This window comes from Seriola dumerili, unplaced genomic scaffold, assembly GCF_002260705.1.
Source record: "Seriola dumerili isolate Sdu_G_001 unplaced genomic scaffold, Sdu_1.0 BDQW01000002.1, whole genome shotgun sequence".
NCBI lineage: Eukaryota > Metazoa > Chordata > Actinopteri > Carangiformes > Carangidae > Seriola > Seriola dumerili.
In genome coordinates, this window is record NW_019174257.1 from 11150694 (window position 1) to 11172066 (window position 21373).

Below are 21373 nucleotides of genomic sequence, written 5' to 3' on the forward strand. Positions count from 1 at the left end.
GAAATCACCTCTGCAATTCAAGATGTAGCGATATAGAGCGACAATGGGCTACAGATGCACTTATAGAACTGGAGTTACATTCAGGTAACTTGTATTTTGCCTCATCTTATTGTTGAATAGGAGACTGTTGTCATTCTTTACATTCTGCAAGTCACTGTTACTCAGAGCGATGATCGTGGTGAGAGGGTTTTTAACTTTTTTCAACTAGCTTAACATGGTCATCATGATCGACACTCTCCTCTGCCATTGGAAACAGCCCAAACTAACTAATCATATAATGGCCCCGACATGTAATATAATTTTTGACTAGGTGAATGTCAGCTATGCTGTAGCTGTGGTGGCTATATGCATGGGCTCCAAAGCTACACTGTAACCCCTTAACAATATAATATAGATACAGCTTGACTCTCAGAAAATGGCCAACTAGAGAAAGTACGCAAACATCAGGCAACGACACAGTAACGGTTCGTTCATACATACAGATACAAAGCAGGTGGCCATATAAGCCTCTCATGAATCTGTAGTTCTGTGACAGAAACGCAGAAGAATCACAAGCGCTCTGTCATTTAACACACACTCAAAAACACCAAGTTGCTGTTTATGGCAGCCTGAATCTACTCGAAATGAAGATGTTTTTGTCCTCAGCTTATAGTATTTGGTTTATTTTCTGGCTTTAATGCTATACAAAGAATTGCTAACTACTGTAAGTGTCAATAAGACCCAAATCAGAAAAACTGGATTGGACTAGAATCTGTTGAAACTATTGAATATCCAAACCCTGGGCTGAGAGGATGAATGGTTTAAAAAGTGCACTCACAAATGTATTTTAGGTTTATAGCTGCTAGATTATTTACAGTTACTCCTGACAGCAAGTTTTGACCATGAGGAATTGAATGGGTTTAATGCTTTACTCAAGCCAGCGCATGGTGCACATGTAAGAAACAGATATAAGCTGATACTTGCCCCGTTTTTGGGTTTAGCTCCTTGCTGTTTTTTTTTTTGTTTTTTTTGTTGATGACCCAGGCTGTGTTAATATGTGAACTAACCTTCCCTCTGCTGAGCCAGAGGACTCAGACAGTCATATCAGTATCACAGAGGCAGCAAGATAGTTGATATCCTGTCACTCCCTGCCAGCCCTGTCATCCATCAGCCTAACTAATGGACCAGAAAAGAATGGAGAGACTGAGATGCTTGCAGAAAGAGACAGGCAGAGTGTGATAGAGAGCGAGGGATGGAGGGGGAGAGAGATGGAGATATACAAAGAGGTGGAGGTTTAGGGCAGCAGGAGGGTGGAGGTGGACGGTAATCTTCAGTTCATGGATGAAGAGGCCCGTGCTGTCAGTTTGACTGCTCGCGCAAACATCCAAACCCTTCTTAGTGAAGTCACAGACTCGCCACTTTTAACACTCAGTAACACTGGTGATTCATTTTTTATAAGGAAGAATATCAGAAATGTTACCACATCAAACCATATTCTTTTCGTTTACTTGTTGTATTTTGTCATGAATCTTTATTTAAAGAGGCTCTCCACATTCTAGGATCTCATATCCCTAATTTTAGTCGGTAACTCCCAGATTTCTGGCTTTTGTTTTGTCTATACCTTTTTGTCTCTTGGATATTACTTTATTAACAAGGGGACATGTTTGTCTACCATTGGTGGGAAGTACCTAATTAATTTAGACAAATACTTTTTGATGTAGTGTTACTTTACTTTAGTATTTTAGACTCTTCTACTTTATATTGTACACCACAACATTTATTTTTTAGATTCACAATGGGTAGATTCACGAGCTACCCAGGCGTATATAAAGAAATACATATTAGGCCCAACCTTTACCAACTGCAACAGCAAAGGGATGTACACATTAATGCATCAGTAATTATAATCCAATACTATAATATACACTATTCTGAAATGGACCTTTCAGCATAATGATTATTTTTATTTCCAGTGATATAAGTATATGTTGATGCTAATACTTCTGCACTTTAACTCAAGTAATAGTTTGAGTGCATGTAGTAGTAGAAGTATTTCTAAATCATGTCATTGCTACTTTCGATTAAGTAAAATATCCAACACTAACCACTGTTGACTTAATATATTCACATGCACATTGGATGAATGAAATTTATTTTTCATTACAATACCTCAGAAACAAACTCCCGCGCCTACATGTGCTTTAATTCATTCTAAAAGTGAAAGGTAGGGCTAGAAAAATGTGAGTGTACTCAATATATATACACTCACAAAAAGAAATAATATGGTAATCTAATGCACCACCAGATAATCTAATGCTCCAGCTGTAACGTAAATCTGCTGTGTTATTAGGTTTTTCTCCCATCTCAGTCATTTGCCCCCCCATCTTCCACACTAATCTATAGGCGACACACATGTCAAGAGATATATAATTCAAAGTCAAATTATTTCCTGCTGCCTGGAGGATCACATGCAATTTAAAGCTCAATCAAAGCCTGATCATATACACAGCTGATAAACAGCCCTATGCAGCCAGGCCACTCTGCAGTGTCCCATTTATGTGCTGAAAAGTTGTTTCTCTGGTAATAACTTAGATGACTGGAAATGATGTGCTCTGTAATCAAACTGTACTGCAGGAATCATTATAGTTTACTCTGACATTTATCGCTACTGAAGATTTTATTTAGTACCTACTGTCACAAACAGTGATGTTGTGAGTACATTACATACTCCACACGTGAGACCGCTAGGTCTCTTGAAACCTAGCAGCCAAACCTATTTAACTTTACTCTGGATATTCATGGTCCACCGGAGATGCAGCTATACCTAGTGCATCTGTTTACAGTGCAGCCAATAATTTTAAATAAAGAATAATAAAGAAGTCAGCCAATAATAATTGAAATCTGATTTCCCTCTTCACGTGGTGCACATAGTTTTCCTCACTACAGCAGTGCAGAGAAAAGTACATTATAATGCTGAGGAGTTGGTGTGCAGCATCACTGTGGCTGCACCTTCTGAGTGAGGAGGAAACCCTGAGATAAAAAATCATTACAAACAAGTATGCTGGATTAAATACCTGCATCGTTTCCTGTGACCCATTTGGGTCTCAAGGGTATTTGCCTGAGGAAGACCTGTAGTTGGTCGAAAATGTCACTAATAAAAATTAATGGGAGCTGTGATTCCAGTGTGAGCGTACTCTCTGGATTGCTGTTTTATTGATTTTTTTGGATCCATCATCTATACCACTGAGGTTTAGTGGATGTGTACATGATTGCTGTAATTTAAGATCATTTGAATCCCACACAGGAATGTCAGGCTCTGCTGCTAACAATGAAAACCACTACACAGGGAAGTACAACCTAGATGGGTGCTACTTATCATCACACCGTGGTCTCATCAAGATGAAAGTAATATTCATTCAGATGAACCACTAGATGTGCAGGTGGATCTCACTGATAACAAATCTGTCTTCTCTCTCTGTGTCTGTGTTCAGAGTCTGATGAGCTGGATGCAGAGCTATCTGGGCTGGCCTCTCTCGGGTTCACCGGCTGCCTGTCAGCTGTTCGCTTCAACTCCATCAGTCCTCTGAAAGCTGCTCTGCTGCACTCTGACAGCCCCGTCACTGTCACCGGCCCATTGGTCCAGTCGAGCTGTGGGTCCTCCTCTCCAGCCAAGCCCTACGCAGCAGAAACCACACACTCCTTATCAGGTACGAGGAGCAGACTCCTTCAGACCCCTTCACTTGTCACGTATTGTCATGTTGCAGCCTTATGCTAAAATCCTTTCAATCCATTTGCAAAAGTGAAGGTGTCTGAAGCAGGGTTTGAACTGAACCACCACACCAATTTCATTTGGTGTGTTTTACCTTAAACATTAGTTTTTATAACAGGCACCTTCTTTGTTTTCTCTCAGGAATTCAGGAGTTTTACCTGTTGGGTAATTGAACAATATTAAAATACACGTGTGCCCAACACTTCAGTTCAATGAAGCATGTGCCCTTTGACCCTGGAGAAAAAGTTGGCCCCCCTGATTGTCATTGTATAATTCACATAGTTTCTGAATGCCTGGTATGTCTTTAAAAAACCACCCCACTCTTCTCCCAGTGTGGGAACCTATGTGTTATGCCTTTAATATTATTCTTAGGGCTGTTCATTAGACTTTTTTATGGGCTCATTAACCATCCCTCTCAGTAAGCAGAAAGAGTGATGGCACTACGAAAGATGAGATTAGTCAGACAAGTCGAGTGAATTCCTTTTAAGGCTTCGCTGAGGCTTTCAACAAGCCCTGTCTGTGCTGACTGATGGTTCTCACACTGACTTTACCTTTCTCCTTATCTGCCCTTACAATCCTTTACCTCATCTTTTCCTTTTTTTTATTCTTGATTTTTCTAACTTCTCTTCTTCTTTTTTGTTCTCTCTCTCTCTCTGTCATCTTTGCTCTACTTTCTACCTCCTCTGTATCTTTATTTGTCTTCATTTGACTCCTTTCTTGCTTTTTTTTCCTTCTCTCTACAGAACAACCTGGTTCAGTGGATCCAGGTCAACCTTTAGTCAACGCCATGAGGAGTGACTCAGCTCTAATCGGAGGTAATGCAATACATCTCAGCAGAAACGAGAACAATTCATTAAAATATCAGACTCAAAACTTTGTTTGGGAAGATGTAGTTAAATATCAGGTGTAACAGCAGTCTGATATTAAACAGGAAATAATCTAAAGAAATATGTTCGATTGGTGAGGATAGAAAAGCGAGGAAAGTAAAGTTTTGATCTTTGAGGCTAAGGAAAAAACAGTGAGAAGTAGTGGCTTAACTTGGTCTGAATTCACACAACACATGAAAACCTTTTAGTCTTGTTTTTCCATTTTGAAAACCACTAATGCAGAATTAAACTGAAGCAAGCAGTATTTAATTAGCTCCTCTAAATAAAACCAGCAGCTTGGGTCAAAGTACTTGACTTTGTTTATAGACAAAGTGTATCAGTTATTGTAGTACTTTTGACAGTTTGTAGTGTGTAGTGTTTGTAGTGCTATTTTAGATGAAGATGAAAACGTCTGGAGGGTGGAGAGTGACAAAAGCCACACTGTCCCAGAACAATACACATGCAGATATCAATGCTGAGCTGCAACGTGAAGACTGTGCTTCTGGATCCATTAATTAACACACAATAGAGGACAGAAATAGTCCGATTTAATCTTCCAACTTTGTCTTTTACATGTAAATGACTTTTCTTTTTTAAAGTATCCTTCAACAGTCACAGAAAACTTAATTACACAGGGTCTAATCTGTAAGTTTTACCAATCAAAGGACTGAAGTTACCTGCTGTCCTTGAATGGTAAATGGTTTATATTGTGTTATCAAACATTTAAACATAGATGTTGGCATATGGTACAGTATGTGTTTAGTTGGTACAAAGTTGATGTAATTATAGCTGCATGGTTGATATTGAAGATTTTTTTTATTATAGCTGTTTCATTCACTCAGGTTTCTCCAGTTTGAGTTTTGATTTAAATATATTGTCAAGGGACCACAGTTATGAGTAATGATCTTTTCTTCATCCCTTGACACTGTTGCCACAGCGACACTGTCCCCTGTAGTGTCTCTGTTGCAAATGGGTCCATTTTTAAACACTGCCAGGCCAATCACACATGGCCAAGCTGCCATCTCCTGCAGAAATCTAGCTCAACAAGCTCCCTGTTGACATGAAGTTTAAAGGCATAATTCGATATTCAGGGCCTGGTTAATGAACAGTTCAAGCACGTAACTCTTCTAAATGAACAAATTTACATTCCTGTGTGCCACAACATGTGAATTTGTGAGATTTAGAGGTGTTAGTTTTTTTTTTTTCTTTGTAGAGAGCCAGATTGTCTCATCTTGCGTCGTCTTCGTGGTAAGCGAGGATAACTTACTCCTATGGCACTCCATAATCAACAACTCTGTTATTTGGCTTTTTCCCTGATCAATGGAAACAAGCTGTTGTTCAACTACATCAAATTTTGATCTGTCTCTACACTTAAATTACAGGCCCATCTCCAAGCTGTCCTTTGTAGCTCAAATTTTAGAAAAAGTGGTTGCTAAGCAGCTCACCACTGCAATAGATGGACATAATATTTTTAAGTTTCAGTCATGGCTTCTGCCACTTGCACTCAACAGAAACAGCTCTTCTTAGAGTTTTGACTCTAGACCACTATATCTTGGTTGATAGGCTTGAGCAGTGGGTGGATATCTCTGGGTCAGATTTGCAGAGGTTCTCCTCCTACCCATCTGATAGGATTTTTGCATTTTCTGTTGGTAGTTTCGCCTCCTCATCTGAAATTCTGTATTGTGGGGAGCCCCAAGGTTCAGTCCTCAGACCTATTCTGTTTGCCTTTTTATGTTTCCCCTTGGATAGTTAATAGGGCTGTAAATTATCTCCTCTCACTGTTATGCAGATGATATTCAATTATATATCTCATTCAAACCTCAAAACACACCCATATAGTCTGCCATAATGCTATAAAAGACTGGATGGCTGCTAATTTCTTGAAGCTAAATGCTGAAAAAACTGAGCTCTTATGTTCTGCCCCTTCTAGTGTTATCCCTAAAATAATGGATGGCGTAGCTAGTCAGTCAAATCATCCATAAGAAATCTGGGTGTCACTATGGACCAAACTCTGACTCTGGACCAACATGTTGAGTGTCTGCTTCGCTCATGTTTCTTTCCATCTGAGAAACATTGTAAAGCTCAGACCTATTGTGTTTCAATTGGAGATGGAAATGTTAATCCACGCTTTTATATTGTCCTGTCTTAACTATTTCAACTCCCTTTTGATGTGCCTAAGCAAAACATCCCTGGATCGTTTACAAGATATCCAAAATGCTGCTGCTGAACTCTTGACCAGATCCTCCAAAAGGTCTCCCGTGACACTGATTCAAGTTGCTCTTCACTTACTCTCCATCAGATTCTGAGTCGTTGTGATCACATATAGAGGTCCAGCTTCTTCCTACATTACATCTATACTGCAGCCCTTTGTTAGCAGCAGGTCCCTACTGTCTTCTGATCAGAGTGTGCTGGTTGTTCCTAGAGGGTTTTTTTAAAACAGATTGCTGTTTTGAGGTTGTGGTTGCTAAACCTTGGAACTGTCTGCCATGGGATTTAAGATCCTTGGACACTGTGGAAACCTTTTAAAAAGCAGCTCGAGATCTTCTCTTAGGCTTGCCTTTGTGTAATTTTTCTATTTATACTGTTTTTTTATTATTTATCTCTATGTGTAGCGCTTAGTGATGTCTTTGCCCTTGAGAGGTGCTATAGAAATAAAGTACTTACTTAGCTCAATACCTAGGTGCCTCTGAGGTTTTCTTGCAAAGTTTTCTTGTCAACAGACAAATGTTATATTTAAATTGATTGTCCGTCACCAAACTCACATTGTGTGTATCCTTCCTTGAGGTCCTACAAACGTGTTGAATGTGTGTCCTTCTGTATAAAACATTTTTTCTTAATAGTTAGAAAATCTGCATTGTTTATGGCCATGTTTACTTGATGGCAGTTTTTCTTCTTCTCTGCCTTTTCTAACACATTGCTGCATGTCTTGGCACATCAGCCACCTGACAGTCAGAGGAGTTTTAAACCATTCTAAAGATTGCACATGCATCCTTGTGTGTGTGCACAAGATGAAGAAAACAGTGACCTACTTATTAAAAACTGCTGTAGGGCCCTACTAGAGGTCTCCCCACAGGTTACCTTTGACACATGGACGTGAGAATGGTATCCCTCCACATCTATGTAATTCTTGGCAAAAAAATATGTGTATGTAGAAATCAGATTCCTGCAGAAAGCTGCCAATAACCTGGTTACTTATGTCCATACATGTGATTTTGAAGCAAAAGTGTTTTTGTGCATTTCTGTGTTTTTCAGGTGTGATCGCCGTGGTGATCTTTGTCACTGTGTCAGCATTGGCGATCATGGCCAGATTCATCTGCAGCAGAAAAGAGACGTATCGAAACCAAGAGGTCAAAGCAGCGCAGCCTGAAGACAGCCACGAGTTCCCCTTCAGCAGCCAGGCGGACTCTCAGAGCGCCCCCAGTGAAAACCAAAAGGAGTATTTCATTTAGCAGGAACCCTGACCTCCCATTGACCTGACAGGACAGAGCGGGATGACTTAGAGACACCACAGAGCCCTTCAGCCGCTGGTACCAGAGCATCAACAGAAGTCAGAAACAGAACAATCCATGAATTTTATTTATTCCCTTCTGTTTGTACATATTGTCCACTTTGCACAAACTGGCAAAAGTGTTAAAAGTGTATTTTAAGTGGACTTTGAGTCGTCAATACTCTTGTTTTGAGGATGTAAATATTTAAAAATGTAAATGTCGATTTGTCTGCCTACAACACTATATTTCTCTGTCATATTGAAATGTTGCAAATAATTTATTAGAAGGAAAAATGCAGAATAGATGTGATGATCAAAACACAACTTTGCTCCTGTTAAATTGGACTCTTGGACTTGATTTATAAGCAGCAACTTTTTTTCTACAAGGATGATGAACCTCCCGTGAAATCTGAGATGTCAGAGCCATATGTGTGAAAACATGAAGAGACGGATTCAGCTGAGTGGAGGATTGACGTGCGTGTTTCACATGCGAGAACCCAGCCAAAGCACAGTCCCAGAATCAACTAAAATCCAACTGAATAAATAATTTCAACACCTGCTGTATATATGAATACAAAATTAAAGTCACTCTTAAAAGTTTACTTCCACACTTTGTCTTGGAGTTAGTCAGACAGCTTTTATGTTACTCACTGTGCTTTTCTTTATATCAAAAGCAGGAGCAAAAGCTTTTCAATAAGACCAAGATTTCTTTTTATTTTTTGGATGACTTCCTGCCTGTACCACCTGCCGTGAGCAGCAAATGCCAGAGCTCTAAAAAGTAGCTTTCAACAGCAAAATCTTTAAGCAGCACAGGCTATATAACACTGTCACCTTTTTGCACACATTTAATGTGATGTGTGCTGAAGCACTAATCTGTGTTTGCCTGACAGGTAGGCTAAGAGATAATCAGAACAGGAAATGGAAAGAATTGTAGAGAAGCTGAGATATAAATGATACAATGAAAGGCAGCCATCCAAATATTAGTGTTGGATATTTATTCTTCAGTCTGCGCAATGCTTTGGATCGTGGGTGGGATTTAAAGGCAGGAGAAAGTAGAAAATGTTTTGTTTTTTTTTTCCATCTCAGTATGGTTTCATGCACTATGATTTTATCTTGTTACACCTGAACTGAAGCATTTGTTGTTTGTCTCTCACACTGTGATTTTCACATGAACAAATATCTTTTTTGATACTCCATCACAGAATAATCCCACACAATAATGATGCACACTTTCATGAAAGCATTTACATTTGCTCTTCTAAACACCTGCTGTCTGGTAAATTTCTGTGGCTCTTATTTTCTATTTTCCTGGGTAGGCAACAGGAGCACAGAGTAACACTGTGCATAAAGAAAAAAAAACACCATAACAGATCCAAACTTTACAATAGAGATTCCAGGGAGAAAAAAAAAACAGCACTGGAGACAGTGTTTGATTGACAGGCAATGTACAGCAATATCATCTGATGGGTTTCGCTTCCTGCATGAGTTTTTTTATTTATTTATTTTTTAATATTTAAGACTAAGCTTGTTCCTGTGACTGAGGTCGAGCACCATCTAGGTATTCGATGGCCAAATTTTCAGACTCAACGCTGGCTGTTTTCATCTGCGGTGTCCCGATCATAATCAGACAGAGCACAGGCAATATTCTCTCCTGCCAAATTGTCATCCTGGCCGGTGTCAACACGGAAACACTGTTACGTATCGACAGTGACATGCTACACTTGTTTGCTCCTCCAATCTGATGTCGGCCTTCAAAAAGTAAATGTTGCTCGGTCAACATAAATCCAAACCCACATCAGGCCTGTTTTATTTTGAAAGAATTCCCCATGTGGAATTAACTGCTGCTTGTGGGCAGTGGTACAAGTACGATGAAAACATCTGTTATGGCGACTGTGTTGATATGTGTATGTTAATCAAATTCCCCCTCGTCACTATTATGTAAGCTGCAGCTACGACACTGATTCAGTGGTGTTGGATAATGTCTTGTCTTGAGTACGAGATTCCCTCTTCTTCACTGAAGACATTCTGTCTTTACTATAGAAAATAGGCACTTTGGGTTAAGCAGCTATAAAAAGAGTATGATGTTTACAAGCTGTCCTACAATGATATTTAACTCTGCTTGTCTTATCGACTGCATTAACACTGTCAATCTGGGATCAAGGTGTTCACACAAGTCATTTCTCAATAACAGAGTCCCAGTATGAATGTTATCGCAGCCTCACTGTCTGTCACACCCTCGTCAACAGCCAGGACAAGTGTAAAGGAGCAGTTTGAATATTTGAACTGTTGTTTTCAGCTGAATATCTAAGGAGTCACATTCCCGTCTGACTGACAGTGGATGACTTTCTTGTGCTCCCGGTTAGAATAGAAATGAAAAACCGCAACTACAATAATGTGCCAATGATGTATTTGTGAACTATTGTAATAGCTATTAGTGACACTGAGTGATTTTCTGTAAATCAGTCTAAGGTTTTCTCTATTAAGATGATTTGAGTAATTGCAATTATTTACTCCATAATAATAAAATAGCTTTTTTTTTCAAATACTGAGATGTGTTTAATTTGACCTGAATTTTTCTAGTAAAGATTCTGTAACTCGCAACATGACACACACTTTCTCTTGAAAATTGTTGAGGCAAGTTAATTGAAATTAGTATTGGCTGAAGTAAATTTGAGATATTGAAATGAGACAATTAGAAATTGAATTTGTTTATACAAAACTGGCTTATTAATATGAAGATGCATTTGAATTAATCAGTTAAAATGAATGTCAATTTGACAACACATCAGGTGTAGTTTTAATCATTATGACGGAGCTAAAATCCAGCATCAACCTAAAATGTTGTATATGTGCAACAAACAATAAGAAACTGACATGATCAAAAAGAGGCTGCCATGTTATTCACAGAGACATGGCTTGAGCATGCATGATCATTTTCATCATCAGCAGCACATCTTCAGTGTATACATACTGTATATATATATATATATATATATATATATACAGTATGATTTGTGTATGTGTTTGGGTTTTTGTACTCCAATATGAGAAATTGAGCATAAGGACAATTTGTCTATTTGAGCATTAACATTTGATTTTAAGGCTGTAGTTATGTGAGGGTTAAGGTCTAGGAATTGTCATAATATGTCAGTGAGGGTCTTCAAATATTTACACATTCACAAGCCTGTATTCTTCTTTTCTTTTCTCACCCTAACACTAACCCCAGTTAACCTTAAAATTTCATCTTTCTCCTCAAACAGCTGTTGAAAAAGTGAGGGCCGGCCAAAATCTTCTATTCCGCCCAAAACACTCTCACTCTCAAGACTTCATACTCAAATTTGTTCTCAAAAAGACATTGCAAGACACACATCCTCAAGGAGCTGCTGTTGTCACTGTGGGTCAAGTTGTTGGCAGCAGATCAGATGGTCCAGACATGTGACTGAGGACTCTGCTGAGGGGCTTATTCCCTGGTGGCTGAACAGAGTAAAGGGCAATACATTTCCAATAAACAGCCACTTCTCCCTCTCTGTTTCTGTGGGTGTTTAGCTTCCTCGTGGAGTATGGAGTCAATATTTACAACAACATGAGTTACTTTACATTTTAAACTGCTCGTATGCTGGATTTACCCATAATCGTCACCGATGGCCTTAAAGTAAACTTTCATGGACTGAGTGCAAATTCAAATCCTGTTTTGGAGGAACAAAAAGGATCATTACTGTAGCAGAAAATGCAGTGGAAAAACAGTGTTTAGAGGCAGCTGAGGTCTTTTGTTTCCCTGTTAAATGAAGCTGAAACACAGCAATACTTTCCCTCTCTAGAGCAAATTAAATTAACATAAATTTACATCGCAGATTGTTGTTCCTCCCAAACTTTTCAGGGGAGGGTTCTCTTTATGCACTACATGACATTATTGATGGGTATTAATATGCTTCTGTCTGCGGAGTGTAGATAAAGAAGGCTGACTTAATGACAAAAACTGAAACATCCGGGAGATGGAGAAGTCAAAGTCATTCTTTATGATGACGAAATTCCCTGCCAATTTCTAAAAGCTGGAAGTTAAAGACTGGACTGATTCCGACCCTGGAAATAAATGCAGATTTGATGTTGTAATTAGTGACTCTGTGCAACACGGAGCAGAGATCAACAGCGTCTTCCAGAGTTCATTCAAATCTCAATTGAAACAAGTGAAACTGTGCTAAAACCTTTCTTGCACCAAGCATTCCCCTACACAGGAATATATCTCATTTAAGCCTCTGCAGATAATGAAAAAATAAATCTCATGACCAATAAAACTTCGGTACTGGAACTTATTAACTACAATAACTTCTAAGCAGAAGCAATCCTGCTGCAATAGTGTTAACAAAGAACTAAACCCACTTTTAATGAAGGCAACACAATCAAACTATTAACTGCACAAGTCAGAATCCCTTGTCAGGAAATTTACTCCAATCAATTTGACTGTTTACAACTCTGCAATGAGAAAAGCTCTGACTCTGCCCCGGAGTCAGAGGCAGCAGGAGGATGAACTGGCCCTGTTCAGACCTGCCATTAACATGCATCTCAGGTGATGCGATCAGGAGCGGACAGCTCTAAGTAGCCTGCATCAGTTCACACCTGGCATTAGAATGCGTCTCCACATGTGTCTCGAATGACCACTTGTGACCGGATCTCACTTCCCCCCTCTGTATGCAGATAATCATGTACGGTACATTATTCTTGTGTGCAATTACCAAATGTGTTGTTGTTTTTCACTGGTGGGGAGCAGCAATGCATTTCCTGTGCCTAATCTGCCGCAAATTAAAGGACGAAGTAGAAGAAATCAAAACAAACCAAATCAACCCAGACATTTGACGCACTCGTGATATCTCTGTGGGCTTTTCAATGTGGCCATATGCAGCTCAGACCACCTCTCAATGTGGTCTGAGTGATCAGATCTCAATGAGTCCTCAGTGCATCTTGCCTTGTGCATTCACACCTGTACCTGAAAGCTTAATGTCATTCAATTACTGAGTGTATTTAGTAACCTGTATGTTTGTCTATATACCTGAATGACCAAATACATTACTGTATGTTGTATTGGATGATTTCAAAGTTCATTGTCTGGTGAACTATTTTAAAACAGAGTTAAATGATTGGCTGCTGCTGAACACCTGCTTTATTGTTGGTCAAACGATAATCATCTGCAACAATGAATAAAATAAAATGAGAATGAGTCAAATATCACATTGTCATCAAACACATGAGATAGGGTTTGAATTTTTAAATCCAGGTTCCACGTGAGTCAATTGATTTCAACAATGTTCATATGTAGAGGAGGAAAAAGTAGTGAAATCCTTTAGTTAGGTAAGAGTAGCAATATCACACTGTGAAAAATATTCCATTCCAAGTCATACATTCAAAAGCTAACTTACATAAAAATGTAAATAGATTTCTGTCTGCATGTCAGATTTTCTCCCTTTTATTAAAGAAAAAAGTTAAACACTTAAATGGCTGGATGAGAAGGAGAATTTTTTCTACAGCAATGTATTATTGTGTTTATTTTCAGAGCAGATTATTTATTTTGTGTGAAAATCCTATACTGCGGGGTAGCTAAATATAGCTGCCAAATAAGTCTAGATATATCAAAATCGACAGGCAACTAAAGGTCCTGCACTGCACACTCACACAGCCGTTTTCACCTATTCTGATTAGAGCTGAACTGCTGAAGCTCACTGCAGCTCTGCTGGGAGTCCTGACAGGAGCTTTAATTAGCCTGAGTGCAAACACTTGTGTGGATGAGCTCCTGTGTAAGTGACTAAAACTTTATAAAAACTGTTCCTCCAATTTCTTCCTTTCTTGGTTCAGTTGATCAATCTGTTGTTAGAAGCAAACCACTGCTAGAGTTAGCCATTTGACATTAGGTGTGTTTTCATCCAGCTGTTTTAGATGCATATTCAATTTGCACATTAAAAAAACTCATGGAAACACAAACAATTGAAAAACTGTGTGTCAATAAAAGCAAAGTACAACAAAGTGCAATAAAAACAGACTTAACAAATATATAATGATGATTGAAACTTGTGACTTCGTCCACTAAAGAAACATTAGATGTGTGTGGACCAATAAGGAGAATGTAACGTTACTCAAATGAATACACGAAACTATTTTTAATCACATTTCCAAAATGAAATCTACATGTTTTTGACAGTTTGATGTTTGACTGGTGTTCATTTAATCACAATCTTTTAATTACGAGTCCTACATTTGGATGGAAAGTGAGCTATCGTCACATCCAGGCTTTAGTCAGATCTGTAACTAAACAAATCCTGACAGATATTTAATCTACTTTCTTGTTGGTGCTTTGTCTGTTGTTACTGTTTTGTGATTGTTCATTTGTATTTTTGTTTACTTAGTTTTTCTGTAACCAATTTACTGCTAACCATTATGCTTACTGTCTGAGGCTACTGTGTTGCTAACACACCATCATGTAGCCTAACTGTTCATTTTCCTGTTGGGCTAATCTGTCATTAACTTTACTTGTTCTACTTTTAGTCTTGTGGACTTTATGTATTTCTTAACTAGAATAATTTCTTCATTACTTATTATGCTGATTTAATTTTAGTCTAATTTAATATTATGCTTTTGCAGACAATGTTGAAAATCAGTTCATCAGAACCAGCAAACTTATTATCTTTAATGCACTGATTTTGTTTTAGACAAAAACAGACCTTCTCATCTTGTTTTTTAGTATTATGTTAAATATATGTGATAGTTCCACAATTGAATTTCCTGAAAATTTACTTCATTGCTCTTTAACTTTACACAGAACCTGGTAGATCACTTTATCCAACAGCCAATACAGCAAGTCCATTATATCATCTTTGTTTCTATGAAACATCCCTCTGTACCATCTTAATTTTATTAAAGTATGGTGCTGTCAATCATCCTATCTTCACTGCCCACATATTGCATAATGTGATATCAGTAAACAGCACGCCACATTTTTACTTAACTGACTGAAAATGAAATGAAAACCAAAGGGATCATAGAAACAAAAGATTAAATGTTAGATATTGCAGTTTACTCTGGACAGAGCACTGCTTCCTGCTGTTTGTGTTTCACTTCATCACCCAAGACTCAACACTACAACTTTATTTTGAGTAATAAAAAAGCAAATCTGCAGCATCTCCGGAGAATCTGTCATGTTTTTGATTTTAATAAAGCCTTAAAAATGCCTGCAAAACTTAGATTTAGCATTTTACCCTCTTTGCATATTATCTGAGTGAGGTTAATAGAGCCTCAAACTTTGAAAAAGATGGACTGAAAGTGGGGATGTAGAGAGTGAAACGACATCTGATTATCCAGTAATGGAACCAGAGGGACTGCAGGTCTGATAGAGCCCAGTGGAGCAGAAATAATGAAAAAATCATTAACTCTTGTGATACAGTATTCTCCGTATGCCCCATGGTATTTAAAATCCTATTCAATGGGTCATTTGAACCCGTTGTATTATCAGATTAAGGAAATGGACATTGTTGTGTGTTTCCAAATCATTGAACTCCATCTTTTTAAAATTTTTTCTATAATTTTCTAACACACTCACTCTGATGGGAGATTTAAACAGCGAAACTGAACGGTGACCTGTGCTAATATTTCACCATGACATCGAGACAGATATCATGATTGAACGCTTGCCTGCAATTCTTGTATGGAGCATTAAATGATATTAGATGTGACATTAAAATGCGTTTCCTGCTCTATTCTCTGTGCATACTTTTATGAGTGTTGTAGTTTGTAAGATTAGAAAGAAATCAGTGGGTCGAGGCTGACGAGGTGGGATCAGCCTGACTCGTTATGACTAATGAGACACACCTGGGAGAGAGAGGCCAGCAGGGCTGAGTTGGGCCACACTGAGATGGTCTTGAAAGGTACAGTTGTTTGATTTTTGTTGTTTTCAGGTGTGGAAGTTATATTGTCATCCATGTTTGTACCCATGAAATGAAAATCTGAACGGCCAGTATCAAAAAAGGGGGCAGGCAAGTCAAAGCTGTAAGAGGCCTAACGGTCAGAATGGCCTGTATCACTGTCGAAGTTAGTCTTTAAATATTGGCATTTACATAACCTTCACACAAATTTCACTCATCACAAATTAAACCGCTCTGGCAGGTACTGGAAAAAAGGCACTAATAAGATACTGGTCCAGTGGACACTGGCACATCTGCTAGGACAGCGGATTGTCTCCAGCAGTTGCGACACATCCATGTCCAGTGGACTGTGAAGTTAGGAGGAGGGCACATGAGGTGGATAGAGTTGAGGGTAGGATATGTTCTCAAATGTCCCACAGTGGCCTAATGTGTTGCTGCACACTGTGACGACTCATGGCGATTACAACCTGTTGAAATTCGAGCTCAGACTTGTACCACCCGTCCCCCTTCCTGTTCTCCCTTGTCTGTTCACTCCCTCGTCTCTCTTGTGGTTGGTATGCACGGGAGCCTCTCTCCCTCTGGACTTCATCAGATGATTTAGACTGCTGTGAACGGACAATCTCCAGGTAATTTATTTACCCAGAGTGAGTAATTCGAGCCTTTCATCAGCAGCTTCCTCAGCAGTGAACGGAAAAAGGCAGGAAAAAAAAAATCCAGAGGAGAATCCTCGTTAAATTCATAGAAATTTTTTATTCGTTCATTTATTTATTTTTTAAATTATTCTAAGTCACTGAATACAAATCAGCTCAGACAGCGAACAGGAGAAAAGAGCGTTCACTGATGATATTGTGCTGGTAAATTGTAGAAAATTGTAGATTACAATGAAAATGAGTCATAAATTGCTAAAGTTTGTTGTCAAAATTTTTATCCACAATGAAGAAGCAATTTGAGATGCACTGCATTAAAGAGGTGGGCTGAATGTTAATAATGGGGGGAATCCAAGCCGGCCACTGCAGCTCGACTCTCTGGGCCTGTTCATCTGATAACCCATCTACAAATTGAACCCGGGCTTCTTGACATGGAGAGAGGTTTTGGATTGGTTCTTTGAAGTCTGAAAAGTGGACCTCTGTGTATTTGATGCACGTCATTGCTGGCTATTGCTCCACGGCAACAACCACTTAAAACGTTCACAGATTCTTTTCCATTCGATCACTCGAAGAGGACGTTCCTGGGGGTTTAGCTTTTCAATCTACCTGGCCGTCGCAGATAGTTTTACAATCCCTCAGAGCTTCCTTCACAACTGCTGCTCATTTTGTATCAGTATCACTACATGCTTACACGATTCAAAATTACCTAAATACCATTAGGATTTCTGCTCATCTCCAATCTAACATGTGGGCTCAGGCTTTCCACGGCTCACTGGAATGATAATTAAATTTAACACACCGCTCACTCAAGGTTGGTGTCAAGTGTCATGAATAAACGGGCACTCACCTGAATGAAGAGAGTTGATTAATGCTTCTGTGCACAGATGAAACACCAGCAATCAGTAGTAAGAGAACAGGCGGGAGGGAGGGAGGGAGGGAGGGAGCGGTGACTCTCTGCTGCTGCTTCCTGCTGCATTCTGGAGGTGGGCAGGATAATTACCAGCGGCCTGCTCCCTGATTAGTGATCTGATGAGACTGCAGCGCTACGAGCAGAAACAGCATCACCACCCACCTGATTATAAACGACATCGCAGACCTCTGTTGTCAGTTTGTATCCATCATAATTGCCGTGGAAAATGGATCTGGAATAGCAATGCGGCTTTAATGGTGGCAAAACAGCGTGTCAAGTTTAAAAAACACAAGCAAGCAAGCGAGTCTGATATGGGCAAAAAATAGAAAGAGGTGCTGCTTGGGTAAATATTATTCATGGTCGCATACAGAGCTGGGTCTTTCTCTCTCTGACATGTTGGAGTGTTTCCTTCTTTCGTAGTTGTGTAGATGTAACACAGGCAGAACAGGGCACGGCACGTATATGCTCCTTTATGGGATGTGTCAACAAGAACATGAAAAGAACAAAACTAACAATGATGACAAACAAGTGTTGTCTGTCTAAATTCTGGTATATTTCTCTGAGCATAGATCTCTATTGTTTTCCAAAACCTATTAAAAACACATCACTGAGCCAGTGTTGCAATGTTTGACACATTACTATGGACACAGACACTGTATTTTATTTTGAGTCAATCCCACATACACTGCCCTGCTGTTAAATACTGACTAAAGCATCAACGTGTATTCTTCCACAACTGTAAATAGTCACCAATCAATGGACTATTTATTCCTGTTTGAGCAACATTTGCTAAGAACTACAGGGCCCCGCTTTTTTAAGAAATTCCTGAGCCTTCTTTAACCTAGATTTACCATCTTGTGGTTGTATGACTCCCTGTGTATCCAGAATCATATAAAATATTTGTGTGAAATTTTGTCATAATTGTTGTGTGAAAAATTAAGTTATGGCGAAAAAGTGTTTTGTGTGGTCACACTGATCTTAACCTTTGATGTTTGAGATATTTTATCAAGAATGGGACAGATGGATGGACGGACAACCAAAACATAATGCCTACGGCTGTTGCTTAGAAATGAACGTATGTATTTGTGTGTCATATTAAAGACACAATTTACCAATACATTACAAAAATGAAAAACATCTCTCATCCAGTTTGCTTCACAGCCTTTTTATCTTTTACTTTGTCTGCCACAACAGAGCGGTGTGCCTTGGTTTTCCAGGGATCCCATTTTGCCTTTTTGTTGTAACTGTTCACTGCGTTGTGTCCAGTTCCTAAGACTCATCAGCTGTTTCCAAAGGGCAAAAATTCAGCACAGTCATTGTGTGTCACCAACGTGGGTTCAGAGTCAGTTTATTTGGGGTCAGAGTTTATTTTTGCCTATTGATACCTTTTTTATAATTTGCAAATGAGAAGTAACAATGCGAAGTGACATCGGGAGGGCACTCTTGTGGTCTCCTCCTTGCCTGCCTGAACAAGAAGTTTTAATATTCCTCTTGATTCATATCAATTATCACCACCAAGCCACCTTGAGGCCTCAGCTTTAGATAATATATTGATTCCTCTCAGACATTTTTCAGCATCACCTTTGTCTCTTATCACCATAGCAGATTTGTGTGTGTGTGTGCGTGTGTGTGGAAGAAGGTGAAGGGCTGAGGTTAGAAGCAGTGGTTGGTTTTTGACACAGCAACATCTACACAATGTAGACTATTAATTAGGAACAATGCTACATCTCGCCCCCGCCCGGCCAGCGTTCAACCCTCCAGTGATCCGATAAGAGTACAGACATAGATCACTGGGCTTTGCTGCTCTGCTGATTACATCTTCAGCAGGATTATGCAGAAGAAGCTCCATAAATAAAAGCGGTGTGGCGGACACAAAGTCTCTAAACACCTCATGTTTTATTGATATTCTCTGTGAAAACAGTCGGAGTTCATCCCTCAGATCACTCACTGCTTCCGTTCATCTCTCAGGATGTCAGCAGGACCTCCACTTCTTCAGCGTCCAAGTGTCGTGATGGATGATGGGAACTAGATGTTTTGTAACAACGTGCAGTATGAAAGCCGCTTGGCTGCTTTTAAACTTGGGAAACATGCAAGAGGTCAAATAGGTTCACCTTGGCATGTGTTTCAAAACTGTTATAAAGTCTGAAGTCTGAAGTTAACAGCTGCTCATCTCAAATCCCCAGCAGGCAAGGACACGTTTAGTTGACAAAGAGTGAACAACAACCTTGTAACCCTGAACAACACATTTGCTTATCAGCAGGAGACTGGAAATTGTGACAACAAAAAAGCTGATAGCGTGAATGACTTTTTTTTTTTTTTTTAAATTAATTAATTTTATTTTTTTACAGTTCATGCAAACTGACTGTTCTTCCAGAAAAACTTGGACTTTTGTGACTTATGTACTTCATCTTTTTGACTGATTTTAAGGGAAGATAATTGTAAGTGATAACAAGGCTAAACACAAGCTAACTAACTACAGTTCAATCAGGAGAAACTTCATTCTGAGTCAATGAATAAACTTCATTGCAGTGTGCAAAACAAGAGGGGAAAAGTGAGAGATGTGACAGGCTTTGGCAATTAGACCCCATCGCGATGTCATCATATGAAAGGGGGGTGAGGCTGTGTGAAGTATAGGAAACAGGCATAAAGATAGAAATCTGCCTGATTGAACTCACACTTAGCTTCATTCAGCGGCAACAGAAACCTCAGCTCCTCTCTGAAAAGCTGTTTCCTCTGCCCAACGGCCTCCTCACGTTCAGTGGCGACTGCTTTACACAAGCTGTTATGTTTTGGCAGCAGTGTAACGTGACATTAAACACAGATGTCCTTCATGCGCATTGAATTTTTCACACCCCTTGACCTAAACTGAACTGTACAGGTTGTCAAAAAGTAATCTCACCTCAACTTTAGTTTGTTCAGCTCTACGTGAATGTAAACGATAAGAGATGCTGCTGTTGTCATCTCGCAGCTGCTCCTGTGATGGGTCGCCACAGCGAGTCACCACAGCTGATCACCATCCGCATATTTGGCAAAGGTTTTACACCAGGTGCCCTTCCTCATGCAACCCCCCGGGTTCGGTGTTAGCCGAGGATCGGGCCGCCAACCCAGGGACCGACAGCCAACCTGCTCTACCGCATCCTGACCAAAGGTAAAATCACTTCCTCTGTGAGTTGGCATTTTCTCCTTCTCTTTCTTTCTTTAAGTTTTCTTTGTCTTAGATTGCTCTCTCTCTTCCCTTTTCACTAGGCCCTGTTCTCTTGCATTAACAGTGTTTTTTTTGTTTGTTTAATTATTCATTTCAGTACATTCTTTCAAATTGGTTTGTTGGTTTGTTTTATTGTCGTATCACAGGGTATAATCTGTTGAAATGGGTCCACCCTGTTGTGTGTGATGTTGGTGTGGCTCAGCTGCTCCATCACAGATAGTGGAAACAGGTTTGCATCGTTATGTCTTCTTAGCGGTTAAGGGCTCTGCACGGGTAAGATGTAAGAGGATAGGTAAAACAGTTCTGCAGTAAATGGCATTCTGTTAAATCTGGGGCACTTATTGATATGTATGTGTTTGCCCACAGGCAAATAGTGACAACAGCAGTAACTTAGAAATCTTACATCAACATTTTGTTTATTCTTTACTATGATTATGATGCATGATTCCTGTTTAGCTCACCCTGTACTTACCTGAGCAGGTGGTAGGTTCCAGTTAGATAAAATACCATTCACTGGTCACAAGGGAGCGATAACAGCAGCTTGCTATAAGGCTGTAGCTGCCTTTGGTTGTGGGTTTCCTTGTTGAGTCAGCTTAGGTTATTGTG

The 21373-nt window shown here is 39.4% G+C and overlaps 1 protein-coding gene across 1 annotated transcript in view; it reads left to right on the forward strand.

Moving 5' to 3' along the window:
• LOC111237494 (contactin-associated protein-like 4) overlaps positions 1 to 8156 on the forward strand; it is a 119616-nt gene extending 111460 nt beyond the window's left edge. Inside the window, exons 22-24 of the mRNA XM_022766650.1 lie at positions 3471 to 3686; positions 4492 to 4563; positions 7867 to 8156. Of these exons, the coding sequence (XP_022622371.1) occupies positions 3471 to 3686; positions 4492 to 4563; positions 7867 to 8063 (485 nt within the window). The 3' untranslated portion in view covers positions 8064 to 8156. The remainder of the gene's footprint in view (positions 1 to 3470; positions 3687 to 4491; positions 4564 to 7866) is intronic.
• Positions 8157 to 21373: the final 13217 nt, after the last annotated feature.